This window comes from Hesperophylax consimilis, chromosome 16, assembly GCF_061612785.1.
Source record: "Hesperophylax consimilis isolate HC1 chromosome 16, BYU_Hcon_1.0, whole genome shotgun sequence".
In the NCBI taxonomy this organism is placed as follows: Eukaryota; Metazoa; Arthropoda; class Insecta; order Trichoptera; family Limnephilidae; genus Hesperophylax; species Hesperophylax consimilis.
Genome location: NC_142851.1, coordinates 10563122 through 10588414, shown reverse-complemented (window position 1 = coordinate 10588414; position 25293 = coordinate 10563122). Strand labels below are relative to the sequence as shown.

Genomic DNA, 25293 nt, shown 5'->3' with positions numbered 1-25293 from the left:
ATATCACACGTTATGTTAACATAAAAAACGTATTTAGAGCATTGTGTCCAGTTATTTTCACATCAAGGTATTTTGTTCCAGTCACCGGTTTCTTCTAGTCGTATCACATGACGTTTTACTTAGCTGGAAAGTAAAGTTTAATGTGTGACTTTATCTGCCTTTAGCCCGAGCTTTGTCTCCAAAGGGGTCGCCTCTCTGGACTCATAAATCTGAGATTTTCCAGAGCGCTTCAACTCCAAAGCGTTGACATGCCGGATTTAAGTTTCTCTTAATCGTCGAGACTTATAAGTCCAAAGGAGGACTAGCATCAGAAGTTTGCTGACGGTGTGCTCTTTAAAAGCCAAGATTTGATATTTACTAACTTGTTAGAGCTTTATATAGTTAGGTGGACGACGCGAATTTAATTTTATCGCAGTAGTGGAGTGCTCTGACGATTTTAATTATTAAGTTCATATAATGTAACTCCATTTCTTGGGAAATAAGTTCACGTTGGTTTGAGTGGTTCTTAAAACGTATGGTTAAAGCTTACTCAATGAAAATTCCCGACATCGAAGGTGTATTGAATATGGGAAATAATGATAAATTTAATGAATGTTTAGTGAAAATCTTTAAAATGATAAATGAAACGATGTTAAAAAATATGATGGAAATGTTTTAACGTGTCGCAAAGCAAAAAGACTACAAACTTTAAGTTAAATAATTTATCGGTATTCGGTACTTAACAGAGGTTGTTTGTTCGATACCCGGCGTGCCCTACAAATGACTGTTTAGTTTGAATTTTTAAAACTTGTCTCAGTATTTATGATTTTTGAACAGATACTTAGTTACCTAGTCCTAATTAAGTTAAATTAAGTGATGCTATAGTTTCATTGACTCTGCACTGTTGGTATATATGTGCGGTATTAACTAAAAAAGAGGTAGGTATTAAACAATAGCTATCTTTATAGTGATTTATTTTAAGGGTATTACACCGTTCTGCACTACATCCTTATTTGACCAAAGTTTCGGACAGCATTACAGTGTCCATTATCAAGGCAGTTGCGTGTAAAGCTATCTTGACCTAATTTCGACAAGTGCTTGCTACGATGCGTCAAATTTTTATGTTTCTTAACGGAGTTATTGTTGCGAAATGGATATATTACTCTTTCCCTAGTATAAGATACTATATGACTTACATTACGTAGATATATATGAAAGAGGTGCCACGGATAAGTTGAGGGTCAGGAGTTGAGAGTGATACAATTGATGCAAATCAGATTTTCTATTCGTCAAGAGTAATAAAGAGGCGCGACGGCCTGTAAATGAAAGGTCCGGGTATTTGCTGGAAATGAGGCAGTAGTATATTGTACGCACGTGTAGGTACCGGAAGCAACTTTTTTTTGCTCTATTGATTTCCCTAAAACCGTGCCATGGTGTGTTTCCTGTAGATTTTTCAATTAAATTTTTAAAAATCGTTTAAAACTGTAGAAAGTCCACGATGTTTGTATTTTTTTTACAAGAAAATTATCAAAATTTAATTGTAAGAGACGAATACGAAATAAAAAATTTTTTCGTCAGTATTTTCGTAATGTAATTTTTTTAAAGCGTAATTCAATAATTTAATTTTTGTAATAACTAAATGAGAGTCTCAAATTGTAATTTATCATTGAAGACAATATTAGCAAATTTCAAACAAAAATTTAAATCAGAAAAATTCAATGGCATTCCAAGATGCGAAGAAACTTTATATGTTTCAATTTTTCTTTTGAGAGTCGCTAATGACGTAGTTTTAATGACGCTCTTTGAAGATACCAATAAAATGTAAAAAAAATATCCTAGATTTACAAAACTTTTCATAAGCTACCCCAATTCATTGTGTAAACTTAATTAATAAAATCAGAATCCAAATGAAAATGTAAGCGAAGACTTTCCTTATGAATCTGTAGAAATTAGACATTGAAATTCTAAACATTATTTTAGATGTTGTTCCGTAGGGAGTTTTCTTCAACGTAGTACTAAAACGACAAAAGATGTGTTCAAAGCCTTCAAATGTTTCGCTGCAAATAAATTTTCTGTTTTAACAATAAAAAGCAACGTTTTTCTTTGACGATTTTAATTTTCTGTCGCTATGTTCACTTAGGATTTTGTTTGTCGTATGAATGTCCGTATAATAGCCGTTGATATGTTATATAAGAAGAAATAGGGTAGACACAGCAAAGAAACTTACTGAAATATACTGAACTGTAACATGCCCTAGAGGGAAAAATAGAGAAAGGGTTCATTTTTGGAAAGGGTAGGGCTTGAATGAGAAATAATAAGAGGTTATGTTTATTTTTAATGTACTGTATCGGTTAAGATTTTGGAAAGTGTTAACTATTTTTAAGACATTTTTATAGATTAGCTCCACACAGGAGGCTCTGAATAAAATAATTGCCCTCGGGGAAAAACCCAAGAATTATAATTTTAAAAATCTTCGGTGTTTCTTAAGCATTGGAAATATTGATTTTACCAGCTGGATTGATTTCTGGATTGCACCCAAAGAAATGTTCCATCAGAACGATTGACAGTGTTCAAACTTTAAACAAATCATTTTTTATATTTTATTTATTATGTTTTTAACGTGATGATGTAAAAAGGAAATTTTAACTCCATAATAAAGTTCAGGTTCTGAATTTAACGATCTCTTTCTATAAAAATGTACGCAAAATCAAGCATACAGCCAGGAATGAATATTCAAGGTCCTTTCTTCAGGAACTCTGAAAGATGATTCAAGTTTCAGGCAGGTTTGGGTCTTGGGTCCTTAACCCTTTGAATTTGACGGGGCTTAGCCTTGCTCGGGGCGAAATCTCAAAATATTTCTCAATTTTGGGCTTCGTACCCTTAAGCCACGTCTAGCGTGCGTCGTTAACAGAGAGATGTTGTATGGTGAAGGTTAAAAAAAACATTGAAGTTTTTCTGATAACCGGGGTATGGTTATCAGATAATACTGAATACTGAAAATACGTTCAGTATGAAAATACTAATTCTGAATGTTGGCAAAAAAAAAATAACAAAAGTATTGGAAACGTGTTATACCTATATGACTTCGCTATCGTTTTCGCAAAAAGTTTTAATGCAGATACTAAGATAATAGAATTGATAATGACATCTACCTACACGGATAAATAATATGATTACGGCTTTTTAAAAATCAAGATACTGTTAAAATGTGACTACATAACTATTTGCTTATAAAAAAATAGTTATTCATAATATATCCGAACACGAGCTCACGCAGGTAGCTTTATCCGAATAAATATAATGGAAGAGATGCGAAAATATTATTATTTTTAAAAACACGCCTTTCGAATTCCTCATAACATATTTATTGAGTGCATGACAGACGTATGAATCCAACCCTTCCTCTGCGGTGTAAGACAATGGATCGAGAGATACCAGCTGGAGAGGTCATTCGTTAAAGGCTTTCAGTCCCGTTTGTAACAGAAAAACAATTAATTTTACCAGATTTTTAGTAAATTAATGAAATTTCATCAGTAAGTTTTCTTAGAGAACTCTCAGCAATGCCGTGATGAAAGACTGCTATTCAGAATCGAAACATTTCAATGATTGAAATAACGCATTGTTTGAAGAGACTTTTGGCTTGTTTGGTGACCAGATTCGAATAAGCAGGTACTTACTAAGCTTCTTCTATATCTCCTTCCTTTCAGCTTGTCAAAATAACCCAAATGGCATTAATTCAAGGCTGATGAGACTATGGCCCAGTATATCAGATGATTTTAAGCTCGGCTTGGTTGAAATTGCAAGCATAGGGTAATAAATAAATACAGTTCGTTAGCCCAGATATCACCAATATTACATGTATTGTCTGTAATATTAATGGAAGAACATGTTTCTTTTTAATTCATTAAATCAAATTACTGTCTACGTGAGTGATATATCTATGCTTTTTATTTTTATCGCGATATTTCAAAATATCGACGACAGTAGTTTACTTTTAGGCGGGGTTAATTTATGGGTTGTTTTTTGATAAAGTTCATCATACTAATCGACTATATACGATACTCGTTTTAAATAGTCATTTTTGATAAAATTAGGCATTTACGTTAATTTCAGTAAGATGGAAGTAAGCAATTTTTTACGTAAATGTCAAATTTGACAAGTCTTACTATTCAGCGGTTTAGCAAAGATTGAGAGAGGAAAGTCGTACATAGCGACGATACGGCCTGATTACCGGGCCTATACTGTGCGGAAATCACTAAAAAACAGTAGGTAATTGACCAATGTTTTCAGAAACAAATAAATAGTTTCACCTATAGTACCTTCTATTTCGGCTACAGAAATATACCCATAATCAGCAAGTAACTCTATCGAAAAAAGTGATTTTATAATACATTTATAAAATATATCTACGGTTGCATTAAATTAGAATGCATCCTAGATTCCGTGTTGCTGGTTCCTTTGTGCGGCAGTAAATAAAGGACGCGGTCAGACATGGTTTGCCGACCGTGAAATGCAAAGCTAAGGCTGCACAAATGCACATTGTACGTTGAACAGCCCTGCACCAACGTCATTTCAACTGTGTGAAGACGGAAAGGACCAAGTAAAAATTAAATAAAAACTAACGATGTAAATGTCATCCCCATTTTATTAAAATGATTAACCTTTAAGTTTGTTTGTGAGTAATCGCATAAAATATTAAATTAGTTAGTATATTCGAGTGTTTTTTTCTCCAGATGCCCTCTCCTAGGTTGGCTTGCATCAAGGCAATCTTTACTCTGTAGGATTTCATTAAATAAATCATTTTTAAAAATCAGGAAATCCCTGCGTAACTACACTAGCACGAGAAGTCATGAAACACGGCGTATTATTTCTCTTATACGTCTTCCGTCAATCTTCCACTGTATGGAAAAAAATGATACTGTTAAAAACTTGATATCATGCCAATTTCCCGATAAAAAAATAGTCATTCAGAGTATATCTAGAGCATGTATTCTTTTCCTAACAAATATCATGACGGAATGCAACAATAACAGTATTTGAATTATGTGACTTATTCCACCGTCCTCAAAAAACATTCGCTTTTAACTGATACTTTGTAAAGAACTCTGTCAATACATTCATTAAAGGCCTGCAGTCCCGTTTTAAACTGGAAACTAATAATTTGAACAGATCTTTCACAAATTAACAGTATTTTAAGTCAGTTAATTTCATCCGTGCAGGTTATCAATGGTATTTTACTTTCTTTGTCGTATCTACAACATGTTGGAGTTTTCTTATTTATAAAATTAGTACAATTTACTATTCTTCATTTAATAAAGAACAACCCAACAAATTATTGGTTTTGGCTAATGGTGTGATGAGAATATGCCTATATACATTATCACCACGTTTCAAAGGCTAATATCTGTTGACTTAATGCTTAGGTCAGTGTCCAGGGTTCAAAAGAGAACAAACAGCAAAATAGTGTTTAAAACCTGAACACGACAGTTACCTAATTATCTACAGAAGATATCATTGATGGTGTAGGATGTAGGTTATTATCTAAAAAGTGCTAACATAATTCCATGTTCGCACATGACAAATGAACTCAAAATTGAGAGAGAGAAAAAGATCTTTAGCAAAAAAATAAAATAAATAACAAATGCTACCATAATAAAAATAATTCATACAATTAGTTTTATAATAAGAAGTAGATGAACAAAAGAGCGAAGGACACATGATATTTCCATGAATGTGGAACACTCTAAAGTGAACAATTGTTAAAAGTTTGCAGGAGTTGATTTAGTTAGATGACAACTATTTGTGGTGGTCAGAGGTAGAAATCTAGGACTGTGAACTAATCTAAGGCCTTAGTTGTCGCTTTGTGAACCTCATCAATCCCATCAGGGAATTGATGGACCAGGTATTCGTTAACCACATGTTCGGTGGTTCGCACCGCAATCACACCGAGTCAATTTTTTAACGCCCCACTTATGCATCATGTGGGCACAGTGGCTGTGATAGCACCTTTTCCTGTTGATGGAGAAACACAGTTCATGAGGCAGTGTGTACCCAAGCTGTCTTTCAGTTGGGTCACGTACGTAATAGGATTTTCTCATGTCGCCGACCGAATGCCACTCAAATTTCCACCTAGCTTCTGCAGTGATTGACTGAGAGCAGTTTAGCAGCATGGTCTCCAATATATTTAAAATGATATAGCCCATGGAATAAAATCCTTAGTTTTCGAAAAATGCGTAAATTAAAAAAAAAAATCTACTGCTATTGTTCTTTTTTTAGAGGTTTTACTACTATTTAACAAAGATTTATTGAATATTAGTTTGTTTTATTCTACAATAATATACTTGAATCTTGCGAAAATTAGAGGTTAGGCTCTTCTATCATAACACGGACGTTATGGAAATAATGCATAGCTGACAACGGCATACATTATGTTCGGAGAGTATACATTCCAACGACACCGTAGTCTCTACAAGCAAATCATTTTAAAGAAAACATTTTTGAATTTATTTATGCACACCTCCTCTCCTTCGAAAATGCCCAAAGATACTCGGTGCGTAGCAATGTTCATAAATTTCGATTCGCGAATCAATTCGACATTTTTATTGATATGTTTTTTTCTGTCTTTTTAATTCATTCAGTTCAGCATTATCATAAACCAGGGTCTTTTTTAAATGATTTATGTGTACGTGTTTATTTTGTAAGATAGTATTGGTATTTAAATGAAGCATCGCGCAATGGAGATGTGATCTCAACCCTAATGTTATGGTATTGAGGGGTAGAATTTGCAAAAGAATGTGAGATACCTAAGGTGGTACGTCTGAAATAAAAAAAATATTAATAGAATTATGAAGACATCTAAAACAATGAGCAAGAACCATTTCATATTCAGAAATAAAAGAACTGCCCGAGATTAAAATATATGACTCCATAGATGCATTTGATATATTAATGGAAAAGATTGGTCGATGGAATAAATCAAATAAGTACTGCACCAAGGATACATGAAGAATCGTATTAACAAGTAAGTCGAAGCAAGGAGTGTGAGATGATAGAATTGTGTGTTTTTTATCCTCTTTTCCCACTCCCCCCGGTATCTCCGAATATACCGAGTAAAGTTAGAAAACCTATATCATTACCAGCTTCAGCTTTAGCTTCAGGGAATGGAGGAAGAGTTTTTCGACAATAAAACTTCTAAATTAGATTTTTTTTTTTACTTTATTTATTTTCATTTCTTTACATATATTATACATAATAATAGACAGTAAATAATAACATAATATATATTAAGAAAATTGTATACACAAAAAATGAAAACCCACTAAGGCACTGCCTGAGTGTGGGTAATATAAAACCATTACTATATTTCAAGTACCTAAGTATAATATATAAAAGTAGAAAAAGTTTTTTTTTGTTTATAGTTATTATAAAAGTAAAAAGAAAACATTATGTACAATAGTTTATGAAGTTTCAGCAAGTGAGTTGTAGAAAGGATCAATAAATTTATATAAAAAGCGTTTCAATATCTGCGTCATTCAGCCATAATTTTACCTCCTTAACATATTCTATTGTTTTATTTATCATTTGAGTTTGTATTGGTAGAAGGTTGAATGTGCGAGGACCGATGAAACTGCTATGTGTCTGCATTAATTTAGTATTTGTTTGGGGGGTGTAAAATATATTATTTGTTCTTTTGCTCATTCTGTTTTCATTTATTTTGAAATTATTTTTGTTTTTAAATAAATATTTCATTGTTTGTAATATAAATAATTTACGAATGCTAAATAATTTAGATTCTTTGTATAATAGGTTGGTCGAGAATGTTTTATTTTTGTTATATATGACTTTAATTATGTGTTTTTGAATTATTTGTAGGGGCTTAATAAAGGTATCAGGTGCACCACCCCATCCTATTATGCTGATTACATTTTAAGAATTGACTGATCGTTGGCTGTTTTCTAAAATATGCGTCAGAGAAGCTACTCTTACTCGTGCTGCCCACTGCAAATAATTATCTTTGAACCTGTATTCTACTCATGTTCGCCAAGATTATGGCGACTTCATTCGTACTGGCTCCTTTTTAATACCCGCTAAAAAGACATTCCTTCATCACGTCTGTATTAAAGGCGATTGATCTGCTAACAGCTGTTAAGGCGATCCATCTTGGGGTGTAATTTTCGGAATCGTGCGAAATCACGCACTCCTTACGCAGATGGAGATAAGGTAGAAATGCCCGCTGCACCAATAATACTACTAAATTTTATATTTTATTTTATTTTGTAAAGTTCAGACAAAAAAGATGTTCGTAAGTAGAGATATTGCACTCCAAAGCATTTAAAGAGATTTTATTTTTTCTTGGTTTATAAAAGGAGTGCGTTACTTTTCAATGTAGTAGCATTACATACAATTTTCGGATGTATATTTATAATGTGTTAAGGATCGTTGGTCAATAAAGAAGATTCCATTAGCCCAATTTAGATAGCCCAGTTTTTAAGAAATAGATCTGTTTCTAATAAAATCCATATTCTCGATTTGGTTGGAGATGCCTTCCTATATTCGCTAAAAAAATAATTGTGTGCGTAAATAAAATAAAAAGATAACTTACATTTTTTTTTTAATATATTTTAAATCTAAATGAACTAATTTACAATATCTACTGTAATGTTAACTAGAGTTTAAAGTTAATTTGTAGTTTAACAAGGTTTTTATAAATGTGAATTTCACAAATTCAATTTTCTTTGTGTAAGGGACTATTCATATTCATAGGCTATATACCAATATTTCAAACAAGAAGAAGAAAATGTGTGTATAAATAAATTTTGAAGAAGTTACATGTGTAGATTTGTCAAAGAGGTTTTCAAATGTCAAAATAACAAAATCCTAAATCCATTATATTTACTAAAAATGGTAGCTATTTCATGACTGACGTCCTTAACCAGTCCGTTAAAAGTAATTAATATAATTAAAACAAAGTGTTATATAGTCGACTCCTAATCGGAGATCATCTTAATATGTACCTACCGACGTTTCTTACAAAGTTGGAAGGTGAAATATTATTTTGATCATTAATATTGCAAATAATATCTCATCGGAAATTCGGGCTGGAGTTGAATGATTCGATTGCCTGGCAAGGCAAGTAGAAATTAGCCAATTTAAACTCGAGCGGAATTGACACTAAATTTAAATATTATTTTCATTCGCAACGGGCTGCTTAATAAGAGAAATTTATTAATTGAACCCGTGTAATTGTTAGTTATCTTCCAACCAGGGAATGCTCCCGTTATTTAACTTCAGTCTTTTAAGGCGTTGCTGGTCTAAAAGTTGTGATGCCGATTTTAGATAGGTATTACGAATTTGGCTTTACTGCTGCAGGTAGAAAACCGATAAACACAAATAAAATTTCTTTGAAAAATATGTAGACGACGAATTATAATGGAATATTATACAGAATCTAGACAATTTCACTTTAAAAAATAAAGATTCTTGCCCCTCCCAGTTGGTTTCGAAAATCATTCTGAACTTCGGCATTTGAATTAATATTAATAGAAATATAGGTACCTGGTAAAGTGCTGGAAGTTTGGCTAGTAAAAGAACGAAAAGATTTTATGTTTTACTGCGAAACCTAGACCCTCCGGCAGAAATATTAGAGCAAATTTTGATTTATGTACATAATTGAATCCTTTTCACATTTGTCATATTTTTGGCATTGAAAATGAAAAAATCAACACATAAAAAACAAAAGTTTTTTTACTAAAATAAATGTATTTTTATTTGGCCTGACTGAGGATTGAACCTTACTCCCCAGGGAGTGTAATAAACAACACTAAAACTTTAGCCAAATCCCAATTGAATAGTATCTACTGACAGTTTTTACATTTAATAACTGCTGTAAAATTTTATTTATTAAATATAATGTGATTCAATTTCAGAAAAATGCGTGTGTGTGCATTGGTACCACCAATAATGCATTTTCATAGAAAACCAGTCTATGCCGAGTTTCAGCTCGATCGGATGTTGGGAAGTGGGTTGATTTCCACTTTAAAGATTTATTCAATTCACTCACTTCATTCAATCCATTAAGAAAAAACTTCTAATTTCAAAATTTAAAAAAACTTATTTGTTTTGTTTCACATATAGCCATCCTAAGGGTGCAATAGATTAGGAATACCAATTTGACAGTATAATTGTTCAAAATTAAAGGTATATTTATTATTCGAGTTGCAAAGGAACATATTTCGTAATGTTTTGATTTATCCGTCAGTATTGAAGTATTCATTTCAATCTGATATTGTAATGTTGTGTGTCCACTTATGACTCGCTGAAGGCATCCTTAAGCTCACGCATTTCGAATTTCTACCGATTTAAAACATATTTCTCTTGAACACTTAAGTTCCAAAAAAAAGTATACTTTTTGCAATGTCGAAACGGTAACTATACGAAATTCCCCAGATAGAATTGCAAAGTATGCTCCGAAAATTATTAACAACACATTTTATTCTTTTATTTAACATGTTATAGTTATGAAAACATTCAGAGTGTATCAATAAGCGCAACTTAGGCATTTGTCGGGAGATTTTTGTTCTGTATTAAACGAGTTGTATTTTATTAAATATTTTCATAATTTTCGCTCATTTATTATCGATTATCAATATTAGAGCACTGCCTCTAACATTCGTATTTACTTTCAAACCATCTTCTTCTTTTTTTGAACGCTTACTACGGAGCCTCGATCGAGTTGTTTTCAGGACTCGTTTTTGTGCTCAAAAAGCTTTGGTATCTTTTCCCCTATCTAAAAAGGATTTTTTTAAGACGAAGGATTGCCCTTAAAAATTAATACAAATGAATCATAATGGTGACCCTTCATTGTATGGTATAGTTTAATTCGTTTTTCGAATAGAACTTTAGACTTCATGGATGTAGACTTTGGAACACGATTTAAAACAACTCGCGACGATGCTCGACCTTCAACCAATTCAGAATACCAACGTGAAAGTTTCGTCAGTTGCGACAGTTGCCAATATCCTCTGCAGTGAAAATAAGTTTCTCGTCCCTGCAATAAAATGCAGTCAGACGGTAAGAAGGTACGACGAAAAGCTTAAAATGCATCTCGTTCTACGTAATCTGCTTCGACTTGGAAGGGATTGCTTCAAATATTGCTATAATGCGCTGAGCAATTTCAGTTCATTTTCTAAAGCTGCTTTGGAAATTTTAAGAATATAGTTCGACATTTCTTACAAACCGCTGAGCTATTATTCCAAATGAAAATCAAAACACTGCGCAATTCTGTCGTTGGAGATTTGTCGGTAGCAAAATACTAGCAGAGACATTGTCCTTTTTTTTAATTGAAATAATAACTCATTTCTTACCTACTTATATTTCAATTAAGCGTCGAAAATAGACTAGTTTTAGACTCATAATCATAATATTCTTTTATGAATTCAAATGATCAAGATAATCAATCGTCTTAGAAAAATATATTTTATTTTGAATTAATTATTGGAAACGCCCTGATGGGCTTTTACATAGTTTTATATTTTGCACTAGCTATATTAGCGTTGCTGTGGCTCATTATGTGCAGATAGAGAAACGATAGCGCATGTTTCTTTTCGGTCCAACAAATGTCGCTGTTTTTCAAAAAAATCATGTATGTCCAACAGATGGTGCAGTTTAAAAAAACTTGTTTTACCTGTCACATGTGGAATCTATATAATATAGGTATATAAAAACACTTGTTTTACCTGTCACATGTGGAATCTATATAATATAGGTATATAAAAACACTTGTTTTACCTGTCACATGTGGAATCTATATAATATAGGTATATAAAAACACTTGTTTTACCTGTCACATGTGGAATCTATATAATATAGGTATATAAAAACACTTGTTTTACCTGTCACATGTGGAATCTATATAATATAGGTATATAAAAACACTTGTTTTACCTGTCACATGTGGAATCTATATAATATAGGTATATAAAAACACTTGTTTTACCTGTCACATGTGGAATCTATATAATATAGGTATATAAAAACACTTGTTTTACCTGTCACATGTGGAATCTATATAATATAGGTATATAAAAACACTTGTTTTACCTGTCACATGTGGAATCTATATAATATAGGTATATAAAAACACTTGTTTTACCTGTCACATGTGGAATCTATATAATATAGGTATATAAAAACACTTGTTTTACCTGTCACATGTGGAATCTATATAATATAGGTATATAAAAACACTTGTTTTACCTGTCACATGTGGAATCTATATAATATAGGTATATAAAAACACTTGTTTTACCTGTCACATGTGGAATCTATATAATATAGGTATATAAAAACACTTGTTTTACCTGTCACATGTGGAATCTATATAATATAGGTATATAAAAACACTTGTTTTACCTGTCACATGTGGAATCTATATAATATAGGTATATAAAAACACTTGTTTTACCTGTCACATGTGGAATCTATATAATATAGGTATATAAAAACACACGTGAATTCGAATGCAACGTTTTGTGTAAAAATTTCAATGCATTCGATGAAGAACTTTCGGAGATTTAAAATTTTGAACAAACGAACAAAACCTACATTTTTATTAAAATAGATGAATAACTGCATGATACAGAGACAACGAGAATATTGAAAGTAATATAGAATTAATTTTTATCACTTACCACAATACATTATCAAATAGGCGTCAAGAATGTCATGCTTTAACCATGCTAAAGTTTTACTTTTTGCTGATGACATGAAAATATTTCTTTCTATTAACTCTATTACTGAATGTCATAAACTGCAACAAGATCTTAATAGCCTTAATGATTATTGTACTGTCAACTATCTCCACATGAATACTGCCAAATTTTATGTAATAACCTTTACAAAAAATAAAAATAAAATTGAATATAATTACCATATTACAAACAGTCAACCACTCAAAAAAGTCAAACAAATTCGAGACCTCGGTGTACTGATTGACGACAAACTTTCATTCAAGGCACATGTGGATAAGATTGTCAAGAAATCATTGAGCATGTTAGGATTTTTATTCCGTATTGGAAAGGAATTCAACAATATCCATATACTCAAAATTTTGTATTACTCCTACGCCCGTAGTCATCTTGAGTACGCTTCTGCCATATGGAATGCTTTTTATAACATTCACACAAAACGCATTGAAGCTGTTCAAAGAAAGTTTGTACATCACTTGAACTTCAGGAGACAATTACGTTATTACGATATGGAAAGCTCTATCAAGCTCTACGGACTTAAAACATTAAAAAGCAGGAGAGACACTGCGGACATGATTTACTTACACAAAGTCTTGAGTGGTCATATTGACTGTCCAGCCCTTTTGTCATCAATCAATATTAGATTCCCAAGTAAGAAAACTAGAGACAAATCATTGTTTCATATCGAAATTGCTTCAACGAGTCTCAGGCAAAATTCTTTCTAACTAAGAACTTGCAATCATTATAATAAAACTTATTTTGATGCTGATATCCTGTCGTGTACCTTAGGAGCTTTTAAAAAAATTGTTAACAGAGTATTGTAATAATTAACCCTTTTCTAAATTTAATACATTACATTCATCATTTATTCATTATCACTCTTACATATTATTTGTATTTAATATCAAATGTACGTGTGTGTATGTATGTATGTATGCATGTATGTATGCGTATGTATGTATGCAACTATGTATATGTATGTGTGTACGTATGTATTTATATGTGTATATGCATGTGTATGTATATATATATGTATGTACGTGTTTATACGTGTATATATATATATACATTTTCTCTTATTATTTCCTTGTTTTTAACATTTCTTTGTTTTTAACCTTTCTTTGTTTTCTTTGTTTGTTTATTGCTTTTTAACCTTCTTTATCTTTATTGCATGATGTGAACATTGGTTATTGGGTTGTAACCTAATTCTTTTACTTATTTTTTCTCTCTCTCTATGCATGTTATGTTATAAACCTGTTAATGTTCCTAATAAAATAAAATAAAAATAAGATCTTAAAAGAAAAAGAAAAATCATTGTATGATTTCCGTTGCACCTTTGTAAGATATTGGCTCTATATTATTGAACTACGTGGCGGTACATACTAAAATATTTTTGATTAAATATAAGTCTCCACTTATATTTAATATTCTTCGAGATACGTTAACTATTAAGTTTTTCAATTCCTTGGTGTATTGACAGAAGATTGCCATAATACTTTGTTCATCCTTGTCCTTCTTTAAATAATAAGATTTTATATAAGTGCCAGTTGCTAACAACAGAGTCATTCTACTTGTTTTTATGTTGACTTTGTTTCTTCGTGGGAATAATGATCAATGATTTATAAGATTGTTAATTCTGAAATTGAAGTATTAAATCGACAAATATGACGCATAATATTTAGGTTCAATGGTCGAGTAGATAAATCCATTATGAGACCAGATGAGACCGTTATCTTTACGGTGATATATTACATTGATGGTTATAACCTTCAAAAAAGTTGTAGAAAAGTTTCTCAGTAAAAATTCCAAAGTATCTATTTTATACTTTTGAAAGTAGACTGAATGCTGTAGATATGAGATCCCTGAGGCGTATGTGTGGTAAAACCATGTATGAGCGTATAAGAAATGTGGAGATCCGCAAAAGGTGCAAGGCTGATGTAAGCGTAATGAGTAAGATTAAGAAGGTGACGCTTTGGTGGTTTGGGCATGTAGAGCGAATGAGCGAAGAAAGGAGTGTGAGGAGAATATATGACGCAAATGCGAATGGTGGCAGAAATAGGGAACGCCCGACATGGCACCATCAAATGAATCAGATACTTGAGTCGAGCCATGTCAAGAGTCAGAATAATAGAAGAGAGAATAATAGAGTTGTTTGGCGGTCCGTCCTATCTGTCTACCCCTGCCGTAAAACGTCGTGAATGTTAATTACAAGCGTTTGTGGTTGGAAGAAGAGTGTACATTAATATACAGGGTTTTCCAATAAGAGGTGTTATTTTGATATTCAATCGTAAAAGATCAATGGTTTCGTTGCTTGTGTGGCACATAGCGCCGTTTTGTTGAAAGTAAACATTGTTCAAATCAATACCATCTAATTCTGGTTATAAAAAGTCATTAATCATCTCTCGATAGCGCAATCCATTCACCGTAACTTTTGCTCCAGCCTCATTTTCGAAAAGGTAAAGCCCAATGACTCCGCCGGACCATAAACCATAAACCGCACCAAACAGTCACACGTTGAAGATATACAGGCTTTTCAACAATAACTCTTGGGTTTTCCAAGCCCCAGATGCGACAATTTCGCTTGTCAACGAAGCCACCGAGGTGGAAATGGGCCTCATCACTCAAGATGATTTGCATTTGATTCACTCAAGTGAATTTTAATAATTTCATTGCGTCGTTAAAGCATGTATCGTTCCATTTTTATTAATGGCGTAGTTTTTAATTGTCAAATGTCAAAAAATGACAGCTTCAAAAGTTACATCTACCGAAATAGCGGGCTATTCAAAATAACACCTCTTATTGGAAAACCCATAATTATATTATTATTATTGATGTTTTCTCTTAATGAACATTGCAAGAGGGGCGCTGTGGAGGCCAGGGACGGATTCAAACCATAAGCTTGAAGTTGAGCAAAGCGTCAGCAGGGATTAGCTCGAGACTCGAGAAAATCGACAGTAAGCTCACAAAGACTACGGGAGATTCCAAGTGGTCACCGCCGCTTTTGAAGCATTTGGCATAAGCTGCAGAAGCAGTATACCTTCTATTTCATTCTCACAATACACCTAACAAACGTAGTCTATAATGTAATGTGTTAGCCAATGCGACTGAATTCTAGTAAAAAGTTTTGCAAAATCTTAGGTTCATCCGAAAACCTAAGCTTAATTGAGAAAAAGGTTTTGCTAATTCTAACGCAAATGCACTTTTAAAAGATTTCCCTGATTTAATTTAATTTCGCTAAACAACTTATAAAATCTAATTTTTGAACACATTTATTTTATTTTTTATTTGCACAATGTTTTTAATTTTTTTTATTAACAGAATGATAACGAATAATACATATTGATTAAAGTAAGAAAGAATATCAGTAAGTATACAGCAGACAGAGGTTTATTATTAAGAAAATTACATAGTACGAGTATATATACCAACCTTCCAATGACGGTGTACAACTGTATGATATTTGTAATGATCTGCATAAGGGTTTGTATATGATATATATATTTCACCCTCTTAATTAATACCTCCCTAATTGAGCATAACTCGTGTTTAGGGAAGGATAGTACATGTTATTCGTGCAGCTAATACGCATTCTAAATAAAAATTGATAGTTCTGTGAACAGTAGACCTCGCGTCCAAAAAAATGTGCGTCTTATTTTCTCTTGTTTAACCTCTAAGGGAGTGAGTTTCTGAGAGCAAAAAGTGTTCAGTAGAGTGAGTTTTTTTTACCTTCAAAATTTGATTTTTTTATAAATTATATTCATAGCATGTGTTATAAAAATCAAACTTTGCTAAAGAAATACATATAGAAATATCAAAATAACCGAATTAATCCGATAACAAAAAATATGTGATTCATGTTTTGTCAACCATCGGTTCACGTAAAATGTACAACCTAGAACATAAATTTACTTACCAATTTTTATTTCAGTTTTATTTTGTACTTCCATATTTCCTCATCCGAATGTTGTTTTCACTATAGAACTTGTTTTATTTACACTAAAAAAAAAGTTTTATTTACACAATTTTTTTTTTCAATTTTTTTTAAATTTTTATGGGATAAACTTTTTACACCTTACTTTTTTACACAAAAGAAACTAAAAAATGTCATCTAAAACTATTTTTCACATTTTCATTTTACACTGAAGAACTACAATCTAATACTGTTTTTTTGTGTGATATATCTCAAAACAGGGAAATAAGCACAAAGCCACATTACATTGAATACACATGTATCTTGTTTCTGTTCTTTTCCTTGGCTGAACGGCTGTGTGACCACAAACATGGCACTTCCTTCGTGTTTTCCTTCCCTGAGTCTCTGTTTGTGGAAGCGGGTTGATAAAATGTCGTTCAGTTAGACGAGTAGGACAATCTGTTACTCGTCTTCCTTCAGATGCTGGTGGCCTTTCGGTGTGATATTCAATGACATATTCAATGTGAAAAGTTTGAAAAGTATATAAACACACAAAATTATCCAACACTAAAAAAGTCTGTTATAGAATATCACACGAAAAAAAATGTGTCGTCAATGCACGAAAATAGGACCCACAAAACACACAACCTTTCAATGTGAAAAGTATAATATATAAAAACACTCAAAATTATCCAAAACTAAAACAGAATGTTAGAGAATATCTCACGGAAAAGAAACTTGTCGTCAATACACGAAAATAGGACCCACAATACACAAAACCAACTAAAAAATCCACAATTCACAGTAATGTCACAAACGCACAAAATTATTTGTTAATTTCGCGATATAATACGCATATTTAACACGTAATAACAACACAGAAACATTCAAGTGTTTGTGTCACGAAAACAATGCAAATACCTCTAACAAAATCGGTAAAAATGTCGTTTACGCTCGCGAACTGTCAATAAAATGTTTACAATCAACGCAACTGACGCGCCATTACCACGTGTATTTTCAAAACGCTGTAGATCCGTTATAAATAGACGGAATCTACATATTTCTTCGGCATATTTATGGAATTCGTCAAGAGATGTCACTAGCATGTCCTTTTTATGAATAAATTCGATAGAATGATTTCTACAAGCACCGACACACCATGGGCGTCCATACTCCTTTGAGCAGATTTTATTTCGGACGCCAACGGTGAGGCCATACTCTCTTAGAGGTTAAGAAATCAAAATCAAAATTATCTAGGCGTCGCTTATAATTTTTCGTTTTTACAATGTTTTGTTTTATTTAGATAAACGATAACCGCAAATCGTTGAAAATCTGTATGTTTAATCAAAGGCAAACATTTCCAGGAATCCGATCGCCAGTTGACATAATTTGGTGAAAGGGAGCAGGGACAGAGAACAGGCATTCAGCTAGTGAAGGTTTGCTAGAGACACGCGCTCCGTGCCACGGGGAATGCGTTAGGAGTTGTAATTGGCCCTGAACGGGGAGGAATGGGTGGTGGTATTCCTAAAATGTGCCGACGCAGTCTCCAGGCAGCGATAGATTTGTTCCGCGTCAATATTGACTTTGAAATATGGCTGCTCAAACACATTTTATACATACTGCACACTTGAGCGAGGCTGGAGATATTCGGGGAGCATTCAGCATGACGTGCGATTCTTTCTGATTTTAAGTAGTGTTTTACGCAACTCGAGCAATTCATTGGTTGCGTAAATGATAAGTCTTTTGTTTGAACAGTTATGGAAATGATCAATCAATGAAAAAAACATTTCAATTAATGTTTATTGTTCTCTTTCGAAACACTTCACCTGGTGCCTCCCGGAGAAAGCTGGGGAAAGCGACTGCATAGGCTGTGCAAGGATAGGGCCCTCAATGAACTTAGGCCGCTGACGTAGCATAGGTCAGAGACATCTGAAGGCGCCTTGCAGAAAGGATAAATCTCTGACCCGAATAAGACAATACGATAATAATGGTTGATCAATAATCATAATGAAGATGAATCCACAACACGATAAAAACAGTAGGTAATAATTTAACGATACGATTAAAAGGCTCAAGTATCGATCTCGAAGCTCGAGTTAATCTGGCCTCTACAGCGACCAGCTGCTATCTCTATACACATCTAAGTACGTCCAACTATTGAGTTTGAGAACCACTTCTAGACTGAACCCCAAAATACCGACTTGATTCTGTGCAAAGGATCGTTGTCTGTCTGATTGACAACCTTTTATTAATAGATCGAATGCCATATCCAATGCAAAGGCGCAATGTAGGCATGCTGAGTCTATTATACAGTTACATGAATGGAGCTTGCTCTAAGAAGCTAGCAAAATTCACTCTCTATACCGATGTTCGTACGCGAAACTCGACGAACGCAAGTGGAACACCCGTTCTCAGCCGATGTTGGTTTAATTAGAACGGATCATTCCTTCGATTCATTTTTGTGCAAATCTGCTAGTATTTTAAAATAAAAGCCTCTTCAAGACCAGCATTAATAAAACCATTCTTACATCCCCTACCTTAAACCGCTTCGCAATGCTGCCCAACGGGGTTGAGATATAGTTACCATGCCTTTACACTATACAGAAATTAGAAAGTAACTCTTCTGAGGTGATACATTAAACAAATAAGCATAATTCGTTTGTGGAAATCACGTAATTTTGGTTATTTAATCCTTTTTGTTTTTTAAAATCAATATTTGCCCTGCATAATTTAAATGGACAGTAGGTACAAGGCACGGTTACGTTTGAAAGTAAAATAACGGGAAGCTTACAAAAATGTGCATTTTAAATAATACAACGCTTATTTGTATTTCTTTGTGAACATGACGTAGCACCAGCAAGATAATGAGAACAGGGTGAGTGTGTGAAAAAACTTAAAATAGGAAATGTTCGCCTCTCAAAACTCGTTTTGGGAAAAATAGCAAAAATAGGACTGCGCCGCTGGAGACCCGGGAAGTGTGAGCAATAGTTAGTAGGAGCCAGTACTTAGTGGGTATCCACATACAAAACAGGAGAGTGAAAATTCCTGGAATTTGTTGAAATTATATTTTCAAAAATTCAACGGACAAATTTCAAAATTTTTGTCGGCCTACGTGGTTGAGGGGTAAGGCTCTCGACTAGCAAGTCGAAAGTCACGGGCTTAAATCCCGTCGTGCGCAAGTAATTTTTATTCATGTTATATCACAATTTATTCATTTAAAATAATGTATAGTATACTGTAAGTAAGAGTGAAAAATGGTCTGGGCATTGTCTTGGTGTAAGACCACCATTTAGAATAGAAACTCTGCTTGAAATGGCTTTAGCCGTGTTTGGTGACCAGACCTAAATAGCTAGGTACTCTCCCAATTTCCTTTTTCCAATCTCCTTCCCCTCCTTACTACCTTCAGCCTCACAACATACCCCTATTGAGGATGCAATAGTCTCACTGACTCCAGATGGCTGAGAGCATTTGGGATTCTTGTGCGGTATTCACATAAAAAATAATAATTTACTTTACACTAAATATTAAAAATATTTTTGCAGCAAAGGATTTCCGTATAAAATATTGTTTTTATATCAAAACAATGCTTCAACTTTAAATGAATTGTTTGCAGGATTTAACAACCAATCGATTTTAACATTAATTTATTTTGCAGAATCTTTTTGACAAAACTATTTTTGTACCATTGTTGTTATGTAGCGTTCTGGAGAAAATGTTTTATTTATTATTAAATACGAATTGATGCTTTTGTAAATTGCTACTTGAATGTTAAATTATTTCAAATTGTGATTAAGTCGGATTTTGATTTAACCACTGTTATTTTTAACTGTCGTAAGTGAGGATTATATTAGTCGTCATTTTGTTTATAATGTTGTAGCATGCTCTCAGCCTGTAACACCTCTGCCGTAGGTCACTCCAAGTGTTTCGCTACGTATGGTGACTTAGCAGGGGTGCCCGTGTTCATGAGTTGAAGTTTGCCTAGTTCTTGGCGGCGGATGCGTCCGCCCACTTGCTGCTTGGCGGGCCTTTAACTTATCTAGCAGAACTCTCACAACCCATCGCCTTGCACCTTAGTGGAAGAGATAGATTCATAAAAACCACCCTTTAGGCTGGCCGCATAAATACGTTTTCCGTATTCGATTTCCGAATTCGTTTTCCGTATTCGGAATTCCGTGAGACTAGCGCAAACGTTCGTTTTTCTTCATTCGGAATGCATAAACGTCAGTACCAGTGTTGCCAACAAGGGCGATACATCGCCATTTAGGCTACTCAGAGTGAGAATCGGCGCCGAAAAAATCTAAAAGGCGACTGGTCGCCAATTAAGCTACTTCAAAAACATCAATTTTAAACATGTCCCACTTAACAGCAAATTCGGCTACTTTACGCTACCTTATGTATGAGAAACGGCGACATTAGGTCAAGATCCGTTGGCAACACTGAATTACTGAACGGAAATTTCCGAACGTTTGCGTTCACACAAGCAAAATGTATGCAAGAGCTGCGTTCCACATGACGTCATTAGGTTTTTTCCATTCGGTTTCTCCGAACGCGCCGGTTTGCATTCGGAACGTGCGTAAGGAATTTGTTCCGTTCGGAACTAAAACGAACGTGTGCGGCAGTTAATGTGTTTTCTACTGATTCCGTGCATTCGGATGTCCGAATACGGAAAACGAATTCGGAAATCGAATACGGAAAACGTATGTATGCGGCCAGCCTTATACCTTTTTGCTTCCCACTACTTCCTCTCTTTCCTTTACTATAAAAGACCATCCACACATCATTTCTTAAGATGTCACAGGCCAGGGGAGAAATTATTTTCTTCGTAAGTGGAGATAATGTAAAATATAAATTATTTTTAATTCTATATTGATTGAAACAGTTATGTGCTATTTAATTCAAGTCAAATGATCAAGGCTTAATCATCAGGCATCAAAAAATGCATACATAAAAATAAAAGTGTTTTGCCTCAAATGCTCCTCCCGGAAACTTGAAAATTTTCACAATAACTCGTGATATACAATTTTTTGTAAATTAAAGTTATTTTACTATAATATATATTTTGGATAAATAAAATGACAATTACATTCTAGTTTTACCCAGTTAACTCCTTGAGGTACGAACTTTTTTTTCTTATTTTTTACCTTTTTTTTTTTTAATCAATTGATGTCACTTATAATAACGAGGAAAAAATATTTTTAAAAAAATTGGACTGAAGGCTTTTCAGGAATGAGGTGGTCAAAATTTTATACCACAGTACACATGGGAAAAAAATATTAGGTTCAAATCAAAAGTTTATTAGAAATAAAAAAAGGCCATTTTATATGACTAATTGTGGAAATTTTCAAAACAGTTTTTATCTTTTTTTACACAAAGGGGTACTTTGCAAACACAACATATCCAGTTGGAACGTATGGGCCTGTCTTTTGTACTACAATTCGCACAACGACGTGAAGTAGTATGTTCTGGCCGGTGGGCGCTATTTTTCAGACGTATTTCAGGGTCCACGTAAGGCTTATGTCTCTTAATTTCCACCATCTCCGATGTGGACCCACGCTTTTTGGTGCATTTCAGCTCCTCTTCAGCCAAAAGTCCTCTGTAAACTTGCCTCCTGAAATCTTTGAGCCTCAATGGATTGTCTTTGTCAGCCTTACCCAACTTGCAGAGCTCTGTGTAAACAATGTAAGAATTTACAATTGTTGCATCTAAAAAGTGGAAAAATAAACCATGCCACCATTTTTTAGACTTTCTGTTTATCGAGTAAACCGCCTTCTTTTGATCAAACTTGTCCACATAATTCATGCAGTTGTTATAATTATTTAGAGCCAACGGACATGGCACCCTTGTGATCTCACCAGTTTTCTCTTTACGGTTGACATGCATGGCATCCTTTGGGTTGTGAAAGTTTGAAAGGAGGTGTACAGCTCTTCTATCTCTCCATTTTATCATGGAAATTCCTGTATCACTCACGTACCAGTCATATTCACCTCTTTTTAGGTTTTTATCATCCTTCATCTTAGGCAAATATTTTCTGGTTGATTGGACAGTTCCACATGAGCGAATATTCATATCTTTCAGCTGTTTTTGTAGGGGGTAGCAATTAAAATAATTATCAAAGTAAACTGTGTAGTTACGACCTTGAATAGATTGACAAAAATTTAAGACAACTCTTGGCCCTAAGTTAGACTCAGCGTAGTCACCAATTTTTCCTGTGTATATTTCAAATTTTAAGTTGTATCCATTTTCTGCACACATCATCCAGATCTTATAGCCTCTTTTAATGGGTTTTTTGGGCATGTATTGCTTCAATGTGCTGCGGCCTTTGAATTTGACCATGCTCTCGTCAATTGCCAAAGTAGGTGATGGCTTGTAATTTCGATCAAAGGTGTCTGACAAGCAGTTCAACAAAGGCCTTATTTTATATAATTTATCGAAATTAAGTTGACCTCTAGCAGGCATCAATGAATTGTCGTTGAGATGAAGGTTTGACAACAGCCAGCCAAACCTATGGACTGTCATAAATCTTGAAATATAGGGGTCGTGTAAATCAGGGGACGATGACCAATAGTCTCTATAACTGGGGGATTTTTTAATTCCCATTACTAAATTTAGTGCAATGAATTTTTTAATTTCCTGAACGGTTGTAGGTTGGTGATTTTTCCCGACTTGTTGTGCGTATAGATTGGTCTGGAAGCAGATATTTTCAATCAAACTAGGAGTCCAAAATTTCAGAAAAATTTCCAAAGGTGTGGGATTTTCCATCGTAAGAAAGTCATTATGTAGTCCTGTTTCTTCACGGAATTCACCAGGGAAGGCGGTATTGAACGTACGGCTCCATTTAGGCACGACTATAATCGCAGGTATGACAGGTGTAGATGCAGTTGTGCCTGGAACAGCAGCGGTGGATGACAAAACGGACATTGAGATATTAGGACTATACTGGGCAGATGGAGAAGACGATACTGGTCGGTTACGCGTACGCGAAAGATGAACATCAAAAGTAGATGGTGATTGTGAACCAGAAGGGCTGGATGTGCCTGCTATAGGGTCATCGAGTGTGGTAGATGAAGAAGACGCCGGGATTTGATTCCTCACACAAGATAGAGGCAGTTCATCATCATCATCATCGTCCGAAGAGGCCCTAACTGTGACATTTGCTAGATGCTCCTCCTGTAGATCCTCTTCCTCATTGTCTGAGCACCCATAACAACTGTCATCATCAGAAGGTATCTCTTCTAAAAGTATTCCTGCGATTTCTTCTTGGCGAAGACCTTTCTTCGGCATGGTGTATCTGTAAAATTATAAAATCAGAATAACCATGTTGTAAGACTAAAAAAATTACATCAAGTACGGTGGTCGAAAAGCAAAACCACCAAAAAATTTCGATTTCACAAAAAAATACTATATTTATAGACATTTCTTATTGATAATTCAACAAATGAAATACAAGGGCACTAGAATTCATAAGAAATGGACAAAAATTCGAAATACATACCGTTATATTTCACTTTAAAGTCGGAGATCACAAAAAACCACAATTCGCTGGCAATTGTCAAACACATAACCAAACCGTGCAAAGCCACCTATTATCGCTATTGGAAACTAAATAGTAGATAATCTATGTCTCACATGGCATTTAAAAAACTTGTCAATAGATGGCCGTTTTAGCATAATTATTTATTTTCAAGGTGGCCGAATTTTGAAACCACAGTACTTCAAAGAGTTAACAGTAATAAACCGCAGCTAGATTTCGAATGTAGTTTTATAATTCAAATGAAAATGTATCAATCACTTAGATCTACCCGAATCGCGTGAAAAACAGTTTACTTTTCGTGCTCTGACCATTCGTGGAATCTCCACACAACTGTTCGCAACACTTAACAGAGAAAAGTGGCGAACAAGAACTAGAAAATAAAATGGTTAACGCTCCCGGGTTATTTATCATTTTATAAGTATAATAATAGAACATTCACCTAATTGCCCGGGCTAATGGTCCACGTGAGGCCGCCGATATCCGAGGGTTGCTTAAGGATTTTATATGATATTTATATTGCGCGTTGGCCGGTGCCGGCGTGATCCCGTGGCGGATGATTTATTGAGCACGATAATTTGTTTGGTGCTGTGAAACTAATTGTTTTTGCAGTTTTTTGCCATAAATTATTTTACAAGAATTCCGCTTCCCAAGTACGAAGTAAAAAAATATACACACTTCTAGTTCAAGTTAATAATGTTCTTTTATTTTATTCTTTGTGTGGTGGAGTTTGGTGGAGGTCAGTCAGCCTGTCAATGTCATTGGAAATATGACGAAAGGGCCTATCTGTTAATTTCGAAATTGTTCAGGAAAGCAAAAATAAGATTTCGATCGAGTCCTCCGACCGATATATTTGGTGAATTTTTTCGTTGTAATCAAAAATGTAGCTCTGAAGGTGTTGATTTTTATTAAAATATTGTAAATTGATTCTTTTGCCGTTTTGTTTTCGTGTTGATATTTCAAATGTCACGTTTTGCCTCAAGCACCGTTCGCAAAGATACATTAATAGTTTACTCTTATATGGGTTTTAAAAAATATTTGATATACGTGTTTAGTGCAACAGTAATAAAGAAAAAAAATTTTCTAAAAATTTTTTAAAAAAGTTATATATAAATTCAATGCCGAAGAAT

At 33.9% G+C, this 25293-nt stretch overlaps 1 protein-coding gene across 1 annotated transcript in view; it reads right to left on the bottom strand.

Annotated features, from left to right (window-relative positions):
- Positions 1–23916, bottom strand: part of LOC149416686 (hemicentin-1-like) — a 110329-nt gene extending 86413 nt beyond the window's left edge. Inside the window, exons 1-2 of the mRNA XM_089641297.1 lie at positions 23463–23916; positions 22125–22301 (exon numbers count right to left, since the gene is read on the bottom strand). Of these exons, the coding sequence (XP_089497423.1) occupies positions 22125–22301; positions 23463–23916 (631 nt within the window). The remainder of the gene's footprint in view (positions 1–22124; positions 22302–23462) is intronic.
- Positions 23917–25293: the final 1377 nt, after the last annotated feature.